Source organism: Electrophorus electricus, chromosome 15, assembly GCF_013358815.1.
Source record: "Electrophorus electricus isolate fEleEle1 chromosome 15, fEleEle1.pri, whole genome shotgun sequence".
NCBI classification, from domain to species: Eukaryota; Metazoa; Chordata; class Actinopteri; order Gymnotiformes; family Gymnotidae; genus Electrophorus; species Electrophorus electricus.
The window spans coordinates 16,061,288-16,085,066 of record NC_049549.1 but is presented as its reverse complement, the minus strand read 5'-3'; the positions used below and the strand labels follow the sequence as shown (position 1 = coordinate 16,085,066).

The window sequence follows — 23,779 nt, the reverse complement described above, 5'->3', positions numbered from 1 at the left end:
TATCATTAGCTGGGCTCCTGAGACAGTAATAAGCTCTAGTCTACGAAGTGCTGATTTGGGACATCTCTGAATGTGGAAATAATTCAAACAACTTTGGACATTTCTCCAAGCCCTAGTAGGATATGAAGCCATAAGTCTTCTCCCAGGACACAACAGAACACGTCTCCGATGCACTATGCTCATTTCTGTGTAGTCTGATAGCTTGTGGAGCTCATCTTCAAATGCCTCCCAGTCCTGACGCTCCTGGCAGACTGAATCGTCCTACTCCACAGGCATCTATCCCACAAGACCTGACTCCTCATAAGGAATAAATCAGAGTGGGCCATAGAGAGGCTAAAACTCTCTATACATTATAGAACAAATTAACTTGTAAATATTGGAACATTTTTAATTTTTTTTATTTTAATTTTTATTTTTTTTATTATCCTAATTTCGGTCTATATGTGTGTAATGCAAAGTCTTCCATCCTATCAAGTTATCAAGAATCTCCCAATATTACCCACAATTCTGTGCGTTACCGTCATCCTGCGCAATATTGGTGCAGTTTTGACATGTTGGCTTGTGGTAGCAACTAAACGAGAGCGACTGGGCAAGTTTGTTGTTGCTCTGGACTGTTGGACTCATTGGATGCAGAGGATTTTCGAGCTAAATACTACACGAGTGGACTGAGTCGTTTTTTCTTGCTAATTTGTAGGGTGCCTTTCACTGCAGACCGTTAAGCACTAACCTTAACTGGCTAATTTAGCTAGTTGCTAAGCCGTCAGCCATGTATGCCTGTTCAAACGTAAACATCCGACTGTGTGATAACGAGCTTGTTACCTAGCTAGGCTATCTTAGCTAGCTGACTACACACTTAACCTTGTGTCTTCATGTAGTTACTCAACGGTACTAATAGCGTTCATGTCGCCCAACAGGCTGGGAGGTTACGTCCCAGTGTGGGGAAATGAATGATATCACACAGCATTTCAGTTTTATCCGGTCATGGTGCCCATTCTGTAAGTTTACTTCTGCTAGCAAGCCAGCTGGCTGGTTTCTTACAGGCCAGGTTTAGTAGACAGCTAGCAGATGGCTTAATGGTTTAACATTGGTTGTCTTAGAGAATTTGGTTGTCTTAAAGAATTAGTCCAGCTAATTCTGAGTAGTGTTTTAGGACTCGAAATGTGGAGCCACAAATGAATTCTATCTAGAGAACTGGTTGTGGAAGTTGTCAGTGAGGAGATCATTAACCTAGGTTACTATGGGTTTGCTAAACCTTGTTTTTAGCTCCATTGGAAAATGCTTTGACACTATTGTCCTTCTTTTGGACTTAAATTTTGTGGTTGTTAATTCCCTAGTTCGCTTTTTGGTAGCAGTGATCTCTTTCGTTGGCAGTTTACCAATGCTGCTCACTAATTCGGTTTTGGAGTGTGTGAACCTTACTCTGTTGTGCGTCCTCACACTGACGGATGGGGTGACTGTCGTGACGCACAACGTGATCGGTGGTGGGATGCAGATGCTTGGTGGTGTACTTGAAAGCTTTAAGATGGTGGGTTACCTGTCCTCACACATACTGTTGCGCATGAAAGAGCTTCTGCACCGCGGACTGCTCTCAGGACACCACTTGCTGCGTCAGGCCTGGGAGGGATGTGGCATTGTGTTTAGTCTCCTGTTGTACCTCATCAACACAGTCGTCAACCTTCTGCTCATAGGCACACAGAACCTGTATGGTGTTTTGGTCAGCATAGTGGAGGCCGTGTCCAGCCCTTTACAGAAAGCTGTTGAGCTGACCCTGGCTGTCTTCACCTTCTGCTACAGTACCCTGGTGGGCACGTCACTTCTGCTCTGGACACCATGCAGACTAGCCATGGAGTTCCTGAGCTCACTCGGGCATATATTCATCAGTGTTTTCTTGCTCAATTCCTATGGGTTGCTGCTCACCCTGGCCATAATTATAAGTGCCACTGTTTATCTGAATCCTGCCCTATCTCAACAAGCAGCTCAGGGAATAACTGACTACGTCAGCACGGCTCCCAGCTTGCAACGTCTCCGGAGAACACTAGAGAGGCTCTGCCTGCTGGAGAGAAGCTCATGGCAGCGGTTTACTCGGCCCCGCAGTCGTATGGGCCTCTGGACTTCATTCGCAGGGAGGGGCGCTGTCGGGACAGGAAACAGGGACATTCAACAACCTGACGCTGAGGAAGGCGCTCCTCAGGATGACGTAGCTGAGGAAGTGGGTCCTCCAGATGACGCAGCTAGAGGAGCAGACGTGGGGGGTGATGGTTCCTCAGACCAGCACCCTGCCCAGCTTCTCCAGGACCAGCCCCTCCCTAGTTCCAGCTCTCACCGACCACTGCGGAGAGCGGCCTCGGAGCAGAGCTGCAAGGCTCCCCCTGCAGATAACCTGCTGACCCTCCTGCATGAGCAGGAGGAGAGGAAGAAGTGTGTCATCTGCCAGGACAGCACGAAGACCGTGGTGCTTCTGCCCTGTCGCCATTTGTGTTTGTGTAGAGACTGTACCAATATCCTACTCCGCCAACCCATCTACCAGCACAACTGCCCTCTGTGCCGCCACATGATCCTCCAGACTATGGACGTGTACCTCTGAAAGAGACTGTGGACATGCACGGCTTGTGCAGTTGGGTGAATCTCAGGTTAATGGAGCAAGACTGTTGTCTAATTGTGTGCTGCGCCACCTCTCGGTCAGTAAGGTGGAGCAGCCTGCAGATTCCCTGTGTATATTGTCCTTTCCACTGTGCTGGATCTTTTGCTACTGTCAGTTATAAATTCACATGACCATGCCCTTTTATACACTCAAGGTATTCTCAGCTTGTTGAGGCAAATAAGTACAATAGTCTTTTCATAGTATTATTCATAATAATTAAGCTTTTGTATTGATGTACACTACATTTTTATACTGCTATGATGAAAACATGAATGTAAGCTTAACTTAGCATAACAAAAAGCAAAGAGTGATCCTTTCATTGCAATCCCAAAACACTGTATGCACTATACAGTGACCCAAGCGAGACCTGTTGTTGGGCACGTCTTTGTGTAATGCAATACTCGAGCCTTATAATGTGAGCGATACTATTGCCTGACTTTACAGATTCTTAAATGGTAACATTTGTTGCACTGATTGATTGATTTATGCTTAGTGCTGACAATGTTTTGCTTTGCTTTATTCTATTATCTCTTCCTTCTTTTCATCTGGCAGATATGTTTCTGCTATTTCTACAAGCCATTTTACAGTTCAACATTATGTAGTTGATATTCAAGCTGTTTGTTCTTCCGCTTCAGACCAAATATTGATGGGGTTTTTTAATGGCCCTCTATCTGTTGTGTTTATTTGTGTGCTCATATAAATGATATTGATCAGCACCCAGTAAAATCCAAACATTGGCCCTTGATTCTGCTATACACTTTATAATTTGGGTTTTGCTCTGTCTCCTGATTCAACTGATTAATATGCAGACATAATCTAAAACCCAGATGGGGCCATAGGAAAAGGCCCTTACCAGAAATTCATTCACATGGTGTTCAGGTGTTTTCATTTATTTAATCTAACATGAGACCATCATGTCAGAGCGTCGTTTCAACACATTTATCTGATGTACTGGGGTATTCATTATCACAGTAGTGACCAAATGACATTCACCATCCACTAACACTGAACAGTCCTGTTTGGATAATCATTTTGCTCCTGCAAATGAGACACAGTTTACTGATGATCATTTTTGCCAAATAAGAAAGCCCAGGCTGTGTTTGAGCAGCAAAGTTTAGATTTTGCTTATCTATAACATGCCTCTTTTTTGTACAGAAACCCCACATCCCAAAGCATGTGAGATTAAGCCAAATTATTCATCTCCTGTTAGTTTATTGTGTCGAGCTTGGACGTGGAATACGTTCTGACATAGTTATTTACACTAACAAAGTTGCCATGTCATGCTAAAGAACAGGAAACGTCTGCCAGTAGTTAACATGGCTCGGACTGTGTAAATGCCATCAGATTTTTTGCAGTGTTTTCTTTGCCTGTGTGCGGGATATATAAGACGATGGGATGTTTTTCAATGCTTAGCTGTGACTTCACAGGCCAACAGAAAATGTTGAGTAAAAAAACTTTAATAAAGACCACTGTGGCTGCTTGATGGTATTTATTTTGGGCTCAGACTGTTAGGAAGCATCTTGGATTGCTCAAGGTCCCTGTTCCCACTATAATAACTTTATTTGAAAATATTAAAGTTTGAAATGGTAGTCTGAATGTGAGAAGAGGATTTAACCTCTATGCAACTTCCTGTCTTCAGGAGCAGCTGAGTGTGGGTGTGGGAGCAAATAATCAGGGAGCTGGAATGAAGGCCAATTCCTTTAAGAGCTGACTAGTCCTCAGAGGAATAAGTGCATGCCATGTTAAGCACATGATGTTATTGCAAACAGTTTGGTTTTACATTGTGCTTGCGTTGCTTTAACATTCTGTGCTAACATTTCAACCTTACTAGTGCAGTGATTCTTCTGTTTTTACATTAGTTCATGAGGGGGAAATCCTTGGAAGTCATAATGGTTGAGAGTCTTAAAGGAGAACTTAATGTTAAACTCACCCTGAATGTTATTAATAAAGAGGTAGATATCACCAAATTGGTGAAAATGCAAGGAGAAACCCATTCAGCACTTTGGACAGCTCCTACTAAATCTCAGAATACCTTAGTGGTTAAGGGGTACTGAGTTATTGTTAACGAAGACATAAATCATTAGACCATAAAATCCTGAAGGGAATATCACATCTGAACTATTGTATTAGATTAACATTTCCCTCATTGCAGTAATCTTTCTAATTTCATTGTCCATGAATGGCCATTAACGTGACACTGCATGTTGAATTCAGTTAGCCTGAAGGGAATATCCTATTGAGAACAATGGGTTAAAAATATCTGTAGAGTCAGAAAGAAAGCACGGTGTTGAATCTGACAAAGGAAAGATTTCCTATTTGTTCAGTGGTGCCTGTAGAAAATATTTAAGGGGGGTGCAGATGGGGCCACTGGAAATCTTGGGTTGCACTCTAAAAATGGTATGCAGCATAAAGGAATTTCAGGGTACACAAGCTAATACAAAAGTAAAGACCTTATATTATATAGTGTATGATAATGCAATCAGTCAAGGAATCTCTAATTAGCAATCCAATTTGAATGCATCACCACCAATAAATCAAGGGTGTGGGTTCCTTAAACATAAATATAAATGATTAGCTGAGGTTTCTTTTATGTACAGTATATATTTTTGTTATTTACATGTATCTTCCATTTAATTCAATTCAATCTACTGTAACTTGGCAACCTTAAAGTTAATATATTTTTATAATGCTAATATAACTAAAAAGGATCATAACGTACTGAGCCAAACACATACACACAAATTTACCAATAAACTAGCTATATCTGGTGTAGGTTACAAAAATTAACTAGCTACATTTACTACCACAAATACATTCTCCAGGACATGACCTGAACTGGAAGGCCCTGGTGAGCTGGCATGTAATGACCCCACTGCTGCTAAAATGCCGCAGACGATTCTGATGTCCATTATCAGATAAGTTTCATGTTTGATATTGAAATTTAAATTAATTGACCAACATTTCTAAAAGGCTTTGCATTCTCAGCACTTTCTACTGCAGTGGAGAAACAACAAGATATCCTGTTGTTAAGACATCGACATATACGTTAATTTACTTCAATAGTACCAGAGAGCAAATCCAATAACTTCTGTTACAGTAATGAAAACGTACCACTGTATAGACTTTAGCTTAGTTTCATAGTTGAAAATTAATTCTTCATTGTACAATATTTTATTTCAAGATGATTTTAACAAATTGAGGCTTTCTGCTGGTATTTAGTGCATAAAAAGTGCAAGCACGTCCATAAGGTGTAATAAAGATTCATAAAGTCTGATTGTAAAGGCTAGGTATTAGACACAGCTTTTGATCTTTGTTATAAGCATAGTTCATAATCAGAGGTAGTGAGGGTGTGGTTATTTTGGATATGGAATGTGACTACATCCCCCAATGGAACAAGTCACAGATCTTTAAGCAGGAAGCCCATGCTTCAGAACACTGGACATGGTAATCTGTAGTGTAGGAGTGTGAGAAATGGTCACAGAGGATGGAAGAGAGTTTAAATTGCGTACGCAGCAAGTGGAGAAGGAAGCACCGCAGACGTGGTCTTTTTCCCAAACTCAAACGAGAAGGGCACATTCCTGCCTCCAGGGGAACAGCTGAACAGAAAGATGCCCATAGAAAAGCCGCTCAACTCTCAAGACCGTGTGATTACTGAAACTACAGGTGGCAATCTCATTTAAAACTAAGACATGAGTTTAAGAAAGTGTGAAATTAAATACTAAATGGTCAAGCTGTGTAATTGCTATACGTGACACCATACTTCGCAGTCAGCTGTGGCTGTGGAGTGGGAGATCTCATCTCTTTCTTTAAATGATCCATTAACATTCAGAAATTCATGAAGTAAGAACTTTCCTGACTTAAGCGTTCAACCACATGTAACCACATCCACCCCAAATTGTAATACAGGACAGAGTTTATATGATGAAATGATGCCCCCTGGTGGTAATGAACAAGTGAATATTAAAAAAAATACATGTACACGTGAACACATTCATATTTAATTAAATAATATAGAATTACATAAGATAAATATTAAGTATTTTATTTTGACTTTGTATATAATTCTAAATGTTGCATTTTTTTAAAAAAATATAGAGCAGTCATAATGGATAACTGTCAAGGTGATAACTGGGGAGTTCAGACACCTTGAGACCTGTAATGTGTGCCGCAGCTAGTGAGGTGGATTCTCACAGGGCAGGGCCTTCATGGAAAAGACCAGCTAGCACAGGCAAGGGTTTCTCTCCTCACACCTCATATATTGTCCAAAAAAAAAAAAAGTTAAAGCATAAAATAAAAACCATTCATAATAACTATTGTGCACATGCCTATAGTAGGGGGAAACTATGAGAGAGAGAGAGAGAGAGAGAGAGAGAGAGAGAGAGAGCGAGAGAGCGAGAGAAAGAGCAAAAGAGAAATTAATCATTTAAAGACAAAAGTAAATGAAACAAACCAAGAGACAGACGTACAGTGTATGAATGTGTGCACGTTGGGTTGAGAGAAAGACAGGCAGAGAAAGAGAACCAGGTGTCATGGATGTCAGCAGTGATGTTACAGTTTGGAGCCTGTAAAAACACTTTAATAACAGCCTGCTGGATGTGGTGAAACCAATAACCCAGGAGATGTCAGTGATGTGGTCTAAAGGAGTCTACATGCCCTTATTATGGTTTGGGTTTGGAGTAAGAGCAATATACAGCTAGCTTCAAAGTTACCACAGATTCCTTTAAATGCATTTTTTAATAAACACCCAATTCTTTCTACTCCCAAAGTCAAACAAACAGCAATGTTTTTTGGTTAACCAGTAATAAATTCAACTTAATTGTGCATATACCTTTATTGATGGCTTTATTCAAAGATGCTCGGATATTGTGTACAGTGGTAATAGATAAATCAACCCATATCTGAATCAAAACTGAAATAATATAAGTGTTTTGTATTTTAATGCATTTTTTTGTTAATGCTTCACTGCTGGAGCACATCAAATGTAAAGGCAACTGGGGCTTTCTGCTTTATGTAGAATTCGATTCACTGCCAATAACAGAATGTCCGAGCGATGCTGAGCATATAATCATCCATTAGAGAAAAGCATTAAAAGGCTTGTTAAAAACATCTGAAGGCCCAAACATTGATCAACAAGGGCCTTTGTCTGTAACCGTGGCAACACAAAGCACAAGAAAATTATGGTGATATTTTCAGGTCTCATCTGTTGTTAGCTAGTGAGTACTGTATTGGTGTGTTTAGGAAGCACGTGCTTTGAAACTAGGCAAAAACAGAGGAGTTTTTCCAGTCTGAATACACCAGGAAGCCAGTGAAGGTGCTGTCTGTCTTGGAGCTGGAGTACAAGCCCATGTACTCGCCCAGGGCCATCTGCACCCATACCTGGTCACCGGGAATCAGGTGCAGCAGAGTGCCTCCGGAGAGCGAGGCCGGCTTAGACCAGTTCCCAAAGATCTGGAAGTAGGAGGCCACAGTGTGGCCATTCTTCATCAGGTCGAACTGCAGGCTTTGCCGGTACACCGTGGCATGGACGGCGAAGTAGTACACGCCTGGCACCCTGCAGGTGAAGCGTCCGGTCTCCATGTTGTAATCCCCCTGCTCATTCAGCACAATTTTGTCAAAGCGTACCGCCTCCCCTGCCGCCAGGGGCATGGTGCGCGACTCGGACAGCTTGGCGCTGAAGGCCGATTTGGGAGCAACGGCGCACTCTCCCGGTGAGCCTCTCTCACCTTTCTCTCCAGGGTCGCCCCTGTCTCCCGTCAGACCACGCACACCTGGCTGACCTGTGCAAGGTTAGGAGCATCAGTACGAGAACCACTGAAAGCACTCAGAGCCGTGCAGCTCGCACGGTGGAAGTGCGTGTACCTGGCTCCCCTGGATCTCCCCGTTCCCCTCGTTCTCCTGGAGGGGCGTCTCTGCCATCTCGACCGTCTCGGCCCGGCTGGCCAGGGCTACCGTGCAACCCTGGGGATCCTGGTATACCCGGGCTGCCTGTACACAAACTATGAATCTTATTATCCTCGAGTGGGTTTGTGTAGTGCAGCAGCACCACGAGGAGGAGGGAGAGACGCCCACACTGGAGAGGTGTCATCGCGTTGAGTCTGTGAGGAGAGAGAGAGAGAGAGAGAGAGAGAGAGAGAGAGAGCCACTGACAGAGCAGAATAAAGACTGCCATTGCATGCCGTCTCTACAGGGCACACTCAGCTTACTCAGGCGTGAATGATGCTAGACCTGAAAATGGCACTGTGGATGTATTTAGCAGGTGATGTGAAAAAAAACTGCAAAATCTTATTTATGATTCCATGTGTGCCAGGGAAAATTTAATAATGTGCCATAATACTTGAAGTATGAGCATAGTCATGATGGCAGACATGCAGTACGTATTTTAATGCTCCATTCCAATTCTGATTGAAGCAGCACACATTGGTCTCAGTGCTTGCACTGATCAGTAATAAACAGCTGAATTGCACATGATCTTAGTAGCCGTCCACAGTGAGCAACAGCATCATCAGCAAAGGCACTGATTGGAGGAATTCATGATGTCAGCAAAAGCTGCAAGTATTCAGTGATTGGAGAATTTTCACACTGCTGCCTCAGGGCCAGACATTTCAAACACTTTATGGCTTACTATAAATCACTGGGTCTCTCTGCTTGCCTGTTGCCTTGAAACAGCTGGTATAAGTAAAAGGTAAGAAACTGCTGACGAGTCGCATTGACAACACCAACAGACCACCCAAGTTTGCTACAGAAGGCAGGCAAGACTACAGGCACAAGAACCTATAAGCTAGACAGGCAGGCAGCACATCTGTTTCAGGAACAGATGTGCTGCCTTTGGGTCCAATCTGCTCACAGAATCTAGTATTAGATCCTGGGTCGGTGTTTGTGTTTTTTGGGTTGAGCACTTCATGTTTCGTAAGCCATGTCAAAACTCTCACTTGGAAAAGCTCTCAGGGAGTCTGCTACACAAACACCAGCTTTCCTCTGCAGCTCTACTGCAGAAAGCACTCTGCAAATGAACACCACATCTTGTATTTCAGTTTCATGGTTTCTCTCACAAAGCAAGATTGCTGTAGCCATATTAGCAGCTTGTACTCATTGCAAGATTTGCTTCAAAACTGCAATAGAAGAAGAATTATGGAAAAGTTATGGAACACTAATGTTTCCCCTAACAATATCACTCCATAAAATGAGTCTCCGATGAAGGCAAAGGAATCTCCAGGAGAAATGCATACAGTCTGAGCCAGAACCAAAAATGCCACATGCATATAATGTTCAGCTAGCACGTATTCAGTTTGTTATGCTAAATTACTGAACAAACACTGAGGCATCTGTGTCAGGCTGAGCGAATGCAACTGATGTCAGATACAGTCAGTCATTCTAAAGTAGGGAGCTGTGAAAGAACTTTTAGGTCCACTGATCTAGAACCTTCTGAGGACAAAAGAAAGTGAATACACAAAATGATCCTCTTGAAAAATCAGCTGTCTTCCCTCAGTGGGTCATGGAATCATTAGCACATCTGCCAACACTGGCATACTTTCTGATCGAATAATGAAAATGGTTAACTTACCATTGAGTTATTCTGGACTTCTCGGAAGGGATGGTGTCTGAGCAGGGAGGGATGAAAGCAAGGAGCCCTCCTTTTGTTCCAGACCAATGCGCCTGGGAAAAAATGAACATTCTGAAGTTAGAGGAAATGGCAGTGAAAGGGAGGGATGAAGGGAGGGACACAAGGAGAGAGAGAAAGAGCATCCAAGGGACGGGGGGAGGGGGGGTTTAAGCAGGGCTAATGTAAAATGGGAAGGAAAAAACAATGAGTGTTCAAAATATTTTTAAAGCATGGTAGATTATAAAAGTGGATTATAGAGGTGGTGACCTCTGAATATGGAAGTCATTAGCATGAAGTTAATGATGACAGCCTGCTGGCCATATTTGACTTCACTAGAATAAAACAACAAATGGATCACTACTTCGAGCTCAGGTGGTAAAGACCATCCCACCTTTAAAGGGACAGAATGCCAAACTCAGAAGGCAAACTATTTGGCTTTGATTTGGGATGGCTATTATCATTACCCAAATATCTGGAATTTAATCTCTTTATAGATATTCTGGTGGCTTGTCTGTAAAGTAGTAAAAGTTGTTGGCATAAATGTAAAGATGGTGAAAGATCCTTTGGGTCTTGAAAAGCTGGAAGAAAATTGAACTTAAAAATTGTACAAAATTATGAAGAGATAACAACTGCTTAAAAATGGTTAACAGAAAGAGTCAGTGAAATCAACCTTTTCACATTGAACCTACAGTAACGACCAAGTGCATCCTGTCTGAGCAGGAAGGAAAGCAAGGAGCCCTCTTTTTGTTCCAGACAAATGTGCCATTACATTAACCATTACAGCTTGCTGTTGCTGAAGCCAAAAAGAAAGCTGTACTTACAGCCACAAAGTTTCCAAATCTCAGCCTTCAGGAAAATTATTTGTTTTCATTTTATGGTGAATTAAAATGGGATAAAATACAGAGACAAGACCTAGAAAGTTTCAGAAAATTTTATCTCTGAAAAAAAACCCCCCATCAAAATCTAAACAGGTGGTCCCTGTGTTTGGCAGTTGAAGGAGAAAAGATGCAACCTTGCAGATGGATACAGTTGTGTTGAAGTTGTAAAAACAAACAACAAAAAAAACCCCAAAACATTAACTCTGTACATGAAGTAATTACATCAAGATAAAATTTCCTTTAAAACTTAAGCGTCATTATAAATAAAATGTTTCCATTACAGCCTGGGCTTGAGGCAGTGATGATATAGCTGCAGAAATTTCAGATCCAGACACCCTGTGAAGTCACCCAAAAATGGGATAATACAGAGCAGGATGGATTTGGTTAGACTTGCACGAGAGTCCCAAAAACCTACCAGACCATTTCTCATGTGCTTAAGGTCATCTCTAATTACGTTAGTCCCTTCCTCCTACTTTAGAGACAGCTCCAGGCTCAGTAGCTAAAGCCAGTAATAAAATATCTGTACAGAGCAATACGCTTACTCAGCACTTCCTTTCTAAACGGCATGAAAAGCCCAGATTGCTCAACTGACTCAGAACTTTGCAGTGCAGGAAGTAACCCTCAGTCACATTGATTTTCCACGAGGCAGACGCACTGGAGGAAGGGACCACGTGGATCACAATCTACCAATAAAAGAGCTGAATTTTCTGAGATGGTCCCAAGAGAGTGAGGAACTGATTTTTTTTTAAATGCCGATTCCTTTTCATTGTTTACTAAAAACAAATAGCAATTATCAGTAAACATCCACTGTGGAACTTCCAATTATAATTTCATCCAATCACCAGTTCCAGAAAAGTATATAATCAAGTTTCAACCAGAAAACAGATGAGAAGGGTGTGTGAGTGGATCTGCTATGTATGGTATATCCCTTCATCCAGATATTCTTTAACCCTGCTTTCTCTTGGGTTTATTTAGTTCTGGAAATGAGGTATTGCTCCTGCTTGTTAAACATTGGTCAATACTTGAAGACTACAGAACAGCTCTAGAACAGTTAACTTGTAGCTAATGTTGCCACACAGAAACATAACCCCTCTCTGGACATCAGAATTAGATTGTTCTTTTCCCCCAGAAATAAATTGTCTGGTCCTAATGTTTTCTTCAACATGACAAGCTGTTTACTTCTAAAGTAAATAAAAATCACAAAGCTGAACAGACCTGCAGAACAGCTTCAACCAAATAAATAATACTACAAAAGTTAAGAACAACCCAGAACCATGTTGAGTAAACGAGACATGTTTATTATTTAAACTATCACTTAAATAAAAAAGTGCATAGAAAATAAACATGATTAGAAATTTTCCTTTTTACAGTTATTTACATTTTTTTCCTCATTATACATTCATCCTTAAGTTGTTTGTGGTTTACTATTGTCACTGAATGGTCTTTCCTTCATTTCTATCATTTAGGAACACTGATTGGGCAATTCGGAAAACCAAGTAAAAGATCACCAATCATCATAATCATCATCATCATGACATGGCCATAAAAAGAAAGGTGTTTAAAAGACAAAGGGGAAACAGGAGGCCTCAGGAGGAGGACCATTCAGCCTCACGCCCTCCATTTTAGTAAGCCACCTCAGTAATCACAGGCCATCTGCATTACTGATAACACAGGGCGGTACAAAGGGTCTCACCACAGACACAACTGTGAGTCCTCAGGGGAGCTTTCATGACCCTTTTGTCTGCATACACAGATGTTTCAGAAATACACAAAATAAATAAAACGCTTACCATTATTGTTACTTATTACAGAACACCACATTATAATTCAACTTAAGGTCTGACATGAGAAAGGACATGGGAAACAACCGGGCAAAAGACTTTTCATTTTCCTGATGTCCACAAACTATTAAAAAGTACAGAGAGTAAAATAAAAACTACAGCACTGAAACAAATGGCTAATCTCAAAGTGTACAACCACATTTTACATTTACTCATTTCATTATATAAATATCATCCATTAACTCCCATCTGTTCACCTGCAAAGAAATAGAAAAGGTAAAAAGAAAAATTCCAAAAAGAATAAAAGTTGTAGCACTCCACTGCCGGAGTATTCACAGGCACAGGAAAACTGGGACATAAATGTGAATATTCAAATGTTGCACATTACTCTAGACTGTATCTGTAACACAAAACCATTATAGATTACACTGAACATTTCTATTTACCATTATGAAACTGTTGATTTGCTACTGTAACTAAGTTTGTCTGTCCATTCCGTATATTGCGTAGATATTGTAAATATTGAAGTACAAGTTACTATCCATACATATGTTTAGGTGTGTGTGTGTATATAAAATAATTTTATTTATATATATATATATATATATATATATTATATATATATATATATATTTTCATGTATTGAAGACGTGAACACACACACACACACACACACACGTGTAAGTACAGGAGATGGTGTGGTACCACTGGTGTGGAAGTTTAAAGTCCAGGAAAAAGAACCCGTCTGCTACAGAAAACAGACTGATCACTACATTTCACCAGCTTGTATAGCATCTGAAGTTGCACTGAAACAAACATGGAGGAAAAGTCTTTCACAAAGCCCTTAGGATTAGTAATTGAATTAATAAAAATCATACTTTTTCATACCCATAGATGCAAGTTCTGTACAAAGATTGCCACGGCTGTACAATCCTCACCCACTAAAATGAAAAAGCTGTCCTGAAACGCCCGAGCCTTTCACGTCGCAACAAACATTTAAAAAAATTTTTTTTAAAAGATAAATAAAAGTAAAAAAAAAAATAATAATAAAAAAAAAAAAAATAAATAAAAAATATATATATATATATATATATATATATATATATATATATATATATATAATTAAAAAAAAATTCAAAAATACATTCAACGAAGGCCTAGCTGCAGAGCTCTGCCTGTGCGGGCCCCAGAGTGCCGGACTGAGAGGAACTCGATCCCTGAATCGATGGCAAGAGCCACACTGTGAAGAGCACAGCTGCGGCAGCTCCATCAAACCGCCAAAACACACGAACACGACAGCCCAAGAAAAAGCAGCCAGTTGGTAATGACGCAAAACAAAATGAAGATTGCTCTGTGTGTCAGTGCTTTTGTCATAGGTGACGTGCAGAGCCTGGTAAATAAAGGAGTCTGGGAATCTGGAACTGCCTAGAAAATCTCTGTTAATGCTGATGAGGCAATAAGACAAAGAACATGGCCTTTGAGTGAGTCCTTCTGAAAGCTAGAGCCAGACGTGCACAAAGCAGCAACCGAGTGAGCTTTGTCTGGAGGCATTTACACAACCCAACATTTCCGGCAATAGAGGCACGTCCCTGGAACACGATATCCCTTTTAAAACAACTCAAATCCTGATGGTTAAGATTGCTTAGTTTAGTGACCAATAAAAATATACAACAGGGTCAAATGTCAAGGACAGTAGAGTCCACAAAAGTTTTTTTGTGTGTGTGCGTGTGTATGTATGTATGTGTATATATATATATATATATATATATATCTCAGCATGATACTCTTGCAGTATTGTCCAGAGAAGCAATGCCTCCACCCTACGAACACCAGATAACCGCCAATTATTCTCAATGCAGCTGTCTTATGATCTGTTATAGTCATGAGTTAATAGATGCATAAAAAGACAAGAAAAATAAATTAAAAAAAAGTTTAAAAAGAAAGGCACCACAACTCTGTTAAGGAACTACACGGCAGCCGACTATGGGAAGTCCAAATACTCATATTCATCTATTGAACAGGAAATAAGTTTTGCTCCAAAGGATAATGGAGAGGACTAAAACTGTTAGAGAACAAGGAAATGGTACAAAACGAGCACGTTACGTGCTTCGAATGGCTGGCGCCTGTATACAGTGCCAAGGCAACATGTGTGAAGCTGGGAAGAAGACTGATGTTCAGTGCACAAAGCAGGGAGAATGAGGGCCTTCCTCCATTACTCCAGTGCTTTAGAAACAAGGGTTCAAGGGCTAGCCTCCGTGGCAAATTCCTTGGGTTATACAGATAGCTATGAAAATATTTTTACAATAATAAAATAGATGGAGTAAACTTTGGAACTTTCCAGTTGCTTAAATGTAAAAGGATTTCAGGCATCTCATTTTTCCCCCTTATATCCCATTGAGACAGTTGTTTTATGTTCAGAAATCAGAAAGGTTCAGAAATCGCAAACAGGGGCCTTTTATGTATGTGGGGGTAGGGGTCCTGTTTGTAATATTAAGGCTGGCACTAGGGGAGACATGCCATTTCAGCAGATAAGCACTCATATTTAAGTGCTACAGAGCTTACTCTAACTATACGCGGTCATCTGAAATGGTTATGACCGACTCTGATTGGCAATGAGAGCTACTGGTGGACTGGGTTAACCCTAACCCGACTGGTGGACTGCACTCTATGGGATCAGCTACTGCTTCAGTCTTTGGAATAGAAAAGAGAATAAGAAGGAAAAGAAAATGTTACAAAACAAAACTAAAAAAGGAGGCAAAACTATAAAAATGACCAAGCATTAGTGTTGTAAACCACTATCTCCTACAAAATGTTGATAAAATAAATACGTTTTATTAAAAATATAAATACCATTATTAAGTGCTATTCACTAGTGAGTGCTTTTCAGTTTTTTTGTATAGAAAAATATACATATTATTTACATATCAAAAGAAATAATGACATTTACCTGTCTACAACAAGAGACAGGAAAAAGAGCAAAATGTGAAAAAATGACTCATCCCTAATAATGAGACAATAACTCCAACTCAATAAAGCAATTGGATGCCCTGGAGTTTAGCAAAACCTACCAGCTACTATCAACAGGCCTTAGAGTACACATTCTAAGTTTCCTCTATACAACAGATTTAACTATTGTCAGACTAAGTTGATATAAAAAAATGGGAGGGGGGGGGGGGGGAGAGAAGAGGAGGAAACCATTAAGCATTCCCACCCACCCGTTAATGTTCTCTAGTCCCATGGCTGTCAGTCCACCAGGATCTTAGCCCAGCCAGCCCACAATGAGCACTGCCTCAGGGTTAGTATTACTTCTCAAACACAGTTTAGGTACACTCATGGTTCTTCCTATTACTGATCAAACTCCTAAATCATATGTGGCCCATCCCTGGAACCATGGCTCCCTCTGGTGGTCCCTCCCCAAAAATCTAGCTCTTGCAAATAATATATACAGTGTCAAATACAGAGACATCCCTCACATACCTAGAGGGACAAGGCTTCAATGTACATTCAGAAAGGGAGATGAGGCTGTGCAGGCCAGGCTAAGAAAAGAAGAATTATGGACCACTAGCAATTCATCTATCGGCAAAGACAGTGTATCGTTCCCTTAGAAAAATTGCACTTTGGTGTCAAAACGAAACAATGTGGCAATTCCATCATACTTTTTCCTCGCATTCCATAGGCATGGGCAGACGAGACTCAATATCACAAATTTATAATTGTTCATAATAACCATTTGGAAGATAAAACTGGTCATACAATTTAAAAGCAAACGGGCAGTTATTCATATTCGACTGATCTTTTTTTGGGGGGGGGGGGGGGGGGGGGGAGGGGGAATTCACTGAAGGCAGTCCTTTTCTTCATTGTGACTTTGCTCTTGAAACCTTTCCTGAATCAACTTGAGGCACAGTGCCATTATCCCTCTGAAAAACCTGAGCCTGTTTCAATAAATAGCCTTATTACTCAAAATAAACATACTGTCGACATTAGACTAAAGACAGTTTGTTTGAGAGGAGAGGGTTCAGGCAAAAGTAAAAAACAAGTGTTAATTGAGGAACTTCCGACACTTTTTGGCCCCACAGTTGCAAGACAGCTTATTGCCTGGTTCCTCGATGGGAAACTTATAATCATATGTGAGCTCCTCGCCCCTGTATATCTTCCTCATAGCAAAGATGACAATGTGCTTCTTCCCATCACTGTTGACCACGCGAGAGTAGCAGTTGGGCTCGCACGAGTGGTTGATGAAACGAGCTGCATTGCCATGAACGGTGGCATCAACCACCTCATAGTCATCAATGCGAAACATGTAGCAGCCAATGCCCTGAAAAATGAAGAAATCAATTAAGAACCTCATTGTACATCAAGCCCGGTTTGTCCACTGCAGTGTGAAGGTGTCCTTACCTTGCCATCATAATACTTCTCTCGTTTGTCAGTGAGGACAGAGCGAATGACATTACCAGAATACTCAATCACCATCTCCCCAGCATCAATATTCCTTTTACAGAATAGACCTCGCCCATGTATAGCAGACCTAAAAACAATAAAAAACATTATAGTTTGCACGAAAACACTACAAATGCATGTCTTGGTTACCCTTTATTGGTTTAACAAAGACAGCCAGATTCTTCAGGCACAAGATGGATTTTGTACCTATAAACACCCAAAGACTCTTTGGATGTTTTCTTCAAGTGCCTGAACCTCATAGCCAGAGGCAAGTCCATGCTGGTTGCCCGTCTGAAATGGAAAGAGAAGGAATACAAGAGAATGCAGAATAAATATATTCACCAAAAAAAAAAAAAAGTCAAGGCAAGGTGAACATTATGACCCACCGTGCAGATTTGAGCTGCATCTCTTCTTCATCTTCTTCTTGGGGGTTGTATTCAGGAGCTTGTCGATGTTTGGATGCCAAGAAGTTAAACATGTCCAACACTGACCTCCTTCAGGAAGAGATGGCAAAATTAGAAAAATGTCAAACACACCAGACCAAATATCTGTAAAACATTATTCTCTGTTAACAGGTACGGTTTGACAGTGACCAAGCTCAATTTAGAACAAAAGATCGATTACTACATGAAACTTATTGGATATACACAACAGAAGACTCCTTTAAAAAAAGGCCATGAAGCCAGTGTCACACACCTGTGGTGGACTTCAGAACGTGCACATCCATGAGGGTTAATGGGAGGCTCATCTACCTCTTCTGGTTTATGAAAGCGGAATTTGTAGCTCCTGCAGTACCTGGCACCACAAAGCTGCTCCAACAGGAAAACCACAGCATCGTGGACAACACCCAACATGCGCAATCCATTTACTCCTGACAGAACCATGAACCAGGACAGGAAGTTAGAGGAGACCATTTGGAAGCCACAAACCATGTATCGGATTTATTTTAAAATTATATGGAAAATGACTTACCATCAAAAGACAGCTCTTTAAGCTTGGCATTAGAGCGTGCCTCCTGGACTTTATCTGTCAGAGATTTCCAGGCCTCTGAAAGTGAGTAGGCAAACATCAGAATCTGAATACACTTATGCTGAGGAGAATTGGGGGACCATATAGAATTCATAAACTACTTTGGTTACAGTTATCTTTATTCATTCTGTCCAAAACCAATCCTACCCTCAATGCTTTCACAGCGGATCTTAAAGCCATCGTCACTGCAGATTTCAAACAGGAGCCCTTGTCTGGGCTTGAAGTCTGAAGAGGAGTCATGCCCATCGTCCTTCTGATCAGGAGTGGCGGCTTGTATGACATTAGATCCTGTCCCGCTATTCTGGCCAGATAGGCCTTAAAAGACAACATGCAGAGAATTACAAGACATCCTAAAATATCATACAAACAAGAACTGCAAAGACATGAATTTGCTCTTTAACCATTAAAACATTTTTTGGGGGAAACAAGTACTTGAACATCAACACACTCGGCTACTAAATAAAGCAGAAAATAAGAGCACAGATGAATTGCAAACATTTCAAATCCCACCTGTAGGCTTAGGTTTTTCATCATTGGGTTCTATGGCCTTCTGCTTATGAGTGGATTCACATGGTCTAGTTACAGAGTCACTGCAGGCAAGATTCATTTAATTTAGTCCAATAATTATCATCCATCCATACACAATTATTATAAATGTAACACCTTGAATTTGGATACCTCTTTCTTGAGCCCTTTTCATTAGGCTTTCCTGTTTCCATTGGCTCAGGAGTGACACTCTCTCTAAGCCTGTTGATAAGCAAAACACAACCCCTTAAACTGATGTCTTTTGGTAAGGAAAATTCAGGGAGGTAAATCTGCAAAATCCATGGTGTTTACCCTGCAAAGGAGGATTGACTTGCTGAGCCAGGAGGACCCTGTTGTTCTGGCTGGGTCTCTGACTGAAGGCCTTTGTGCTTCTTTCCATCAGGCTTATCTAGACTTGGCAGAGTCCTCTTTGCTTTCTGCTTCCCCTTCCCAACGGCTGTGCAAACTGCTACAGCGGGTGACTTGAGTACCTGTTGCTGGTTTACTGGTCGTGAGATCGGTGTAGTCCGCGAGCTCTGTGTAAGAACTCCACCCACACGACCCTTAGTCACATCTTGCGTGACGGAACTGGGGGCAAGAGGGACTTGGCCAGAAGTGTTTGTAATGGGATCAATGGCCTTATCCGACCCAACTCTGCTAACTGGGTTTTGAAGATGAAGGTTGCCTTCTTTGTCTACCTGTTGGCTGACAGACATATTGATGGTTTGATTTGGTGGAAGAACACAGATGTTACTAGCAATGGAAGTCTGGGCTGGACTGGCAATCTGTGACATCATGGAGGTTCCTGAATGAAGAACCACCTGCTGCTCTGGAAGGCCCAGATTATGTGGACTTGCTTTAAACAGGAGGTTGCTTAAGGGTCCGGTGATCTCTGTAGAGCTAATGAGACCTGGAGTACTTAAAGATACTGGATTTGCACCCAGTAGGTTCCCAGGTGCTGTAGGAGGCATTGACACTACGTTCAGTACAGACTGATTAGGGTTAAGTCCAGATACGGTGCACGGTAATAAGTGAGTCGAAGAATCATGTCCAAGAAGACTAGGCTGAGGACTAGTAGAGAATGGCATTGGCTGTGGAAGGAGTGCAGGCTCAAAATACATTACTCCAGATTTTGAACGCTTTATAATGTTGGGCATTTTGCGATGAGACGTGGCTGCTGCAGTGGTGATGGTGCCAAGTTCAACAAGTCCTGACTGAGCAGGGATTCCTGCAGCAATCTGTGGAGAGGAAAGGTTAATAAGGGTCATGTTGGGCCCGACCTCTGATGGTGCCAGTGTGGGTTGGCTTCTGGAACGAGCTAGCTTCTTTATTTTCCGAGGTGGGATGCGAGAAATAGGGCGCTTCTTGCCATGTGCAGTGGAAAGCACAGCAGGTGTAGGAGAAATGGACGATGCACTGGACACCATAGCAACACTGGGGGCCAGGTCATGTCTCTGTCCAGCTTCAGATGCAATAATCTGGGGATCATGAGAAGGAACACCAATAAGGAGGCCCGATGTGGTACTGGGAATAACTGGTTGGAAACCTGTTTGGGTGGTGGTAGTGAAAGCATGAAGTTGTGAATGATGATGCACAGGTACCAATCCTTTGCCACTAGCAGAAAAAATGGACTGAGAAGTAGGGATCCCAGCGTTGAGGCCTGTTAAAACAGGAGTACTGGTGTTCATGACACCCGTTGCTGTGACAGATGGCGCAATCTGTATCTTTTGAGTTACACCATTGTGGAGAGTCTGCAATAGATAGAGAGGCTGTAAATGCTGATTGAGAACTATCAGTTTCTCTGGACCAGGTTTCAAATGAGAGGGGGTGGACTGAACAGCAGAGCTTGCAATCTGACTGGGACCTGTGCTGACTGTGGCAGCTGGAATAAACTTCTGACCCTGCAGAGACAAAGTAGGTGAACTTGGCAAGCCAGGTGTTCCAGATGTTCTGGCCAAATCCTGATTCCCTGCTTCTGCCACTTGGGATATTCCAGGACTTGAGATGTGGTCTCCATCAATGCGGGTGGGAATGAAATGTTCTGGAGTCATGTGCCCTTCTGTCACCTGTGAATCTCCACCACTTTCACGTGGGCTCTCACTGGATACTGCACCCACTGCTCTTTGCTTGTCACCACTTTTCTCAACTCCAGAGTCCTCTGTACCTAGGGTCAAAATAGTGCGCTCAGAGCTCTCATTCAAGAGTGAGCCATGATTTTGGTTATTTACAGATGGACTACGAGTTGTTAGGACAGAGAGATCAGACGGCAACTCCAAAGGGAGGACATATGGTTCCTCTACTGTGATCGAGGTGTTAACTCCACCTTCTACAGGTTCTGTGCTGGACAGTGGCTGTGTAAAGTCTTCAAACAGTATATCCTTCCTTCTGTTGACATCAACTCCATAGCCTTCATCCAAGGAAAATGGTTCAGTGGAGGGAGCCTCTGGCTGCTGCCCCAGAGTCTGCATTGAAGGAGTATTAAGTACAAACTCCATAATATCAGAAGGAAGGATATTACCACAGTCATCACTGTTGTTATTGTCCGAGTCAGACTTAAGGAGGTCGGTGCTGAGTGACAGCTGGGTTTCAAGAGGATCCTGACCCTGTGATTTCACACTTCCCAAAGGCAGGCAGTTATCCTTCTGACCTTTGCGACCATCACGACTGTGGCTGCTTCCCCCACCTGTAGCATCTTTTCCTGTACTGATGTTCAGTTTCTCTGCTCGACTGTCTCGACCCCTCTTCTTCGTTGAGGTTTTAAGTGTAGAGGAAGTGGTAGCAGTGGTAGTGCTGCTGGTGTTCACACTGGCATCGCTTTCAGAACCATCATCCACGCCATCTAGCTGGCCTATCTGTTGGCACTCCAAAGTCTTGGCTTTTGCAGTCATTTCATCACTTTCAGAATGACCTTCCTTGGCTCCATCCCTCAAGAACCTGTGGATTTGCGACCCTCTTCCTAAGCACTGATCAATGCCCTCAATACTTGGAAGACTTGAGCTGGGGTTTATGATGGTTCGTGTGAAATTGTAATAGTATGCATCCTTATTTGACCCAAACCCTCCTTCCTCATCTTCTCCACTGTCAGCAGAAGATGACGTGCTCATATCATCAGCCCCGTCTACCTGTCCTTCAGCTGATCGCTTACTGCTGCTTGAGCGCTTCCTTAGGGGAATATCCCCAGTGCTGTAGAAGGGAATATCTTCCTCACCATAGGAACGCACACCATAGAATGGAGTAAGCCCAAAGAACATGTTAGACCGAGCCCTAGCACTTCGCCTTGGGTATCGCCGTTTTGCTGAGCTGGCCGAGCCATCACTGTCCTCCTCATGTTTGTCTGCCAAGCTTTCATCTTCTAAATGATGATCCTCCCCATCACCATCATCCTCTGCTGACTGGTGGTCCATAAGATGCTCTTCACAGTCCTCGGGGTGAATGTGACTGTCGGACTCTGAGCTCTCCGAGCTTGCAGACGGGGAGAACATCATTGCACGGGAAGACCTTCTCTGTGGACCATGACTTACAGCAGAGATGGAAGTAGAAGTATTTGTATCAGAACAGGTGCTGACAGCTTTGGTGCCATTAGGATCCATTTTTTGAGACATCAGAGACAGTTTCTCTGTGCACTTCTTCTCCACTGGTGTAAGCACTTTACTTGATTTAGGGTGAACCTGTGCAGGTCTTAAACTTCGCTCTGAACCTGCCTTTGGCTGGACTGCTTCTGATGCGGAACTGTGCTTTTTTTCTGTGCCAATTCTCTCGCCAGACTTTAATGGTCTTTCGCTTCTCTGACTATCTAATTTAATTTCTGCAGTGCCTGCAGCCTTGTTACTGCTAAGAGGTCTGTGGGTATTATTTTGTGATGATGGTACTTGACCATGTGTTTTGATATTACATCCTTTAGAGTTGCTATTGTGCATCTGTGTCTTACTATTTTGAGGCATACCTTTTCTCTCTTTTGCAATATCCCTGGCCACTGTTAATTTAACTTTGGAGCGCTTCTCTTTGGTGCTAGAGGTTCCACGAACATCTGTAACAGAAGGGCTTGCCTGGGATCCACGTTTTATGTCCTCCTCTCCTGTCTTCACTACAGTTGACCATAAAGGTTTAATAGCTGCAGCAGGGGATGGTCCTGAAACACAGTCATTAGACTTCCTACTTTTGTGGTACAGTGGTTGGGGAGAGCCAGTCTTCCCAATATCTTTAGATTCTGGTACTGTGGTCAAGCCTCCCTCTTTCACTGCAATAGCCTTATCTTTTAGAAGAGTGGCAAGTGGATGACAGGACAAGAGAGTCACTCCAGGTGGGAGGTCGGTGTCTTTTGTGGTCTGTTTTCCCTTTTCTGTTCTCAAACTTCCACTTCCCCTCTGATTCCCAGTCAATACTGCTGTTCCCAGTGGAGGGGACACCTGACTCATTCCAGTCAGTACTCCTGGTGGAGCCGATTTTAAACTCTCACCTTCCGGCTGCTTTCTGGCAACATCTCTACCACCATCCATTCTGTCAGTGAAACCATAACTGAGTCTACACTGAGCTCCTGTGTTTACAGTGTTTGCCACCTGAAACTGAGACCTTTCAACACCAGACATTTTTCCTTTCACAGAGTCTTTGATTCCACGGTCCTGGGACGCTGAGGTTATAGTTGAAGCAGACGAAGGAGAGCCTTTCTGGCTAGTTACACTACTCCTCTGTGGAGAAAAGGAAATTCTTTGTCCAGGCTGTTGAGTGGGAAGAGAGGAGGTGCTATGGCGACGAGACCCAATACTTGGCAAAACAGAGCTCATCAGAGGATCACCGATGGTTACAATCTCATGGGATGAGCTCGTGACACCTCCTAATGAAGAGAATACAGATAGAAACATGGAGTGAACAAAAAAGGCTTATAATGAAT

General features: G+C 42.2%; 3 protein-coding genes across 5 annotated transcripts in view; 1 reads left to right on the top strand and 2 right to left on the bottom strand.

Moving 5' to 3' along the window:
- The first annotated feature begins 545 nt into the window (after nucleotides 1-545).
- rnf26 (ring finger protein 26) lies at nucleotides 546-4,119 on the top strand. Its single transcript, XM_027013405.2, has one exon. It carries the CDS (start codon nucleotides 1,238-1,240, stop codon nucleotides 2,582-2,584), a length of 1,347 nt encoding a protein of 448 aa, XP_026869206.2. The 5' UTR covers nucleotides 546-1,237; the 3' UTR covers nucleotides 2,585-4,119.
- Nucleotides 4,120-7,360: 3,241 nt separating this feature from the next.
- On the bottom strand, nucleotides 7,361-10,324 carry c1qtnf5 (C1q and TNF related 5). Its single transcript, XM_027013374.2, has 3 exons — nucleotides 10,203-10,324; nucleotides 8,501-8,736; nucleotides 7,361-8,418 (listed from the first exon to the last, which is right to left on the bottom strand). Exons 2-3 carry the CDS (start codon nucleotides 8,724-8,726, stop codon nucleotides 7,898-7,900), a joined length of 747 nt encoding a protein of 248 aa, XP_026869175.2. The 5' UTR covers nucleotides 8,727-8,736; nucleotides 10,203-10,324; the 3' UTR covers nucleotides 7,361-7,897.
- A 6,396-nt stretch (nucleotides 10,325-16,720) lies between these two features.
- Nucleotides 16,721-23,779, bottom strand: part of kmt2a (lysine (K)-specific methyltransferase 2A) — a 29,346-nt gene continuing 22,287 nt past the window's right edge. For all 3 annotated transcript variants that reach the window (XM_035533909.1, XM_035533910.1, XM_035533911.1), the window contains exons 26-35: nucleotides 19,204-23,722; nucleotides 19,045-19,113; nucleotides 18,877-18,956; nucleotides 18,514-18,681; nucleotides 18,310-18,384; nucleotides 18,034-18,208; nucleotides 17,724-17,831; nucleotides 17,545-17,628; nucleotides 17,296-17,425; nucleotides 16,721-17,215 (exon numbers count right to left, since the gene is read on the bottom strand). In XM_035533909.1, coding sequence (XP_035389802.1) covers nucleotides 16,940-17,215; nucleotides 17,296-17,425; nucleotides 17,545-17,628; nucleotides 17,724-17,831; nucleotides 18,034-18,208; nucleotides 18,310-18,384; nucleotides 18,514-18,681; nucleotides 18,877-18,956; nucleotides 19,045-19,113; nucleotides 19,204-23,722 — 5,684 coding nt within the window. In that variant the 3' untranslated portion in view covers nucleotides 16,721-16,939. The remainder of the gene's footprint in view (nucleotides 17,216-17,295; nucleotides 17,426-17,544; nucleotides 17,629-17,723; nucleotides 17,832-18,033; nucleotides 18,209-18,309; nucleotides 18,385-18,513; nucleotides 18,682-18,876; nucleotides 18,957-19,044; nucleotides 19,114-19,203; nucleotides 23,723-23,779) is intronic.

Coding starts and splice junctions, on each gene's coding strand:
- rnf26 (XM_027013405.2), top strand. CDS start 1,238: ATGGGTTTGCTAAACCTTGTTTTTAGCTCCATTGGAAAATGCTTTGAC.
- c1qtnf5 (XM_027013374.2), bottom strand. CDS start 8,726: ATGACACCTCTCCAGTGTGGGCGTCTCTCCCTCCTCCTCGTGGTGCTG. Junction 8,419..8,500: donor GGGAGATCCAGGGGAGCCAG/GTACACGCACTT, acceptor AACCTTGCACAG/GTCAGCCAGGTGTGCGTGGT.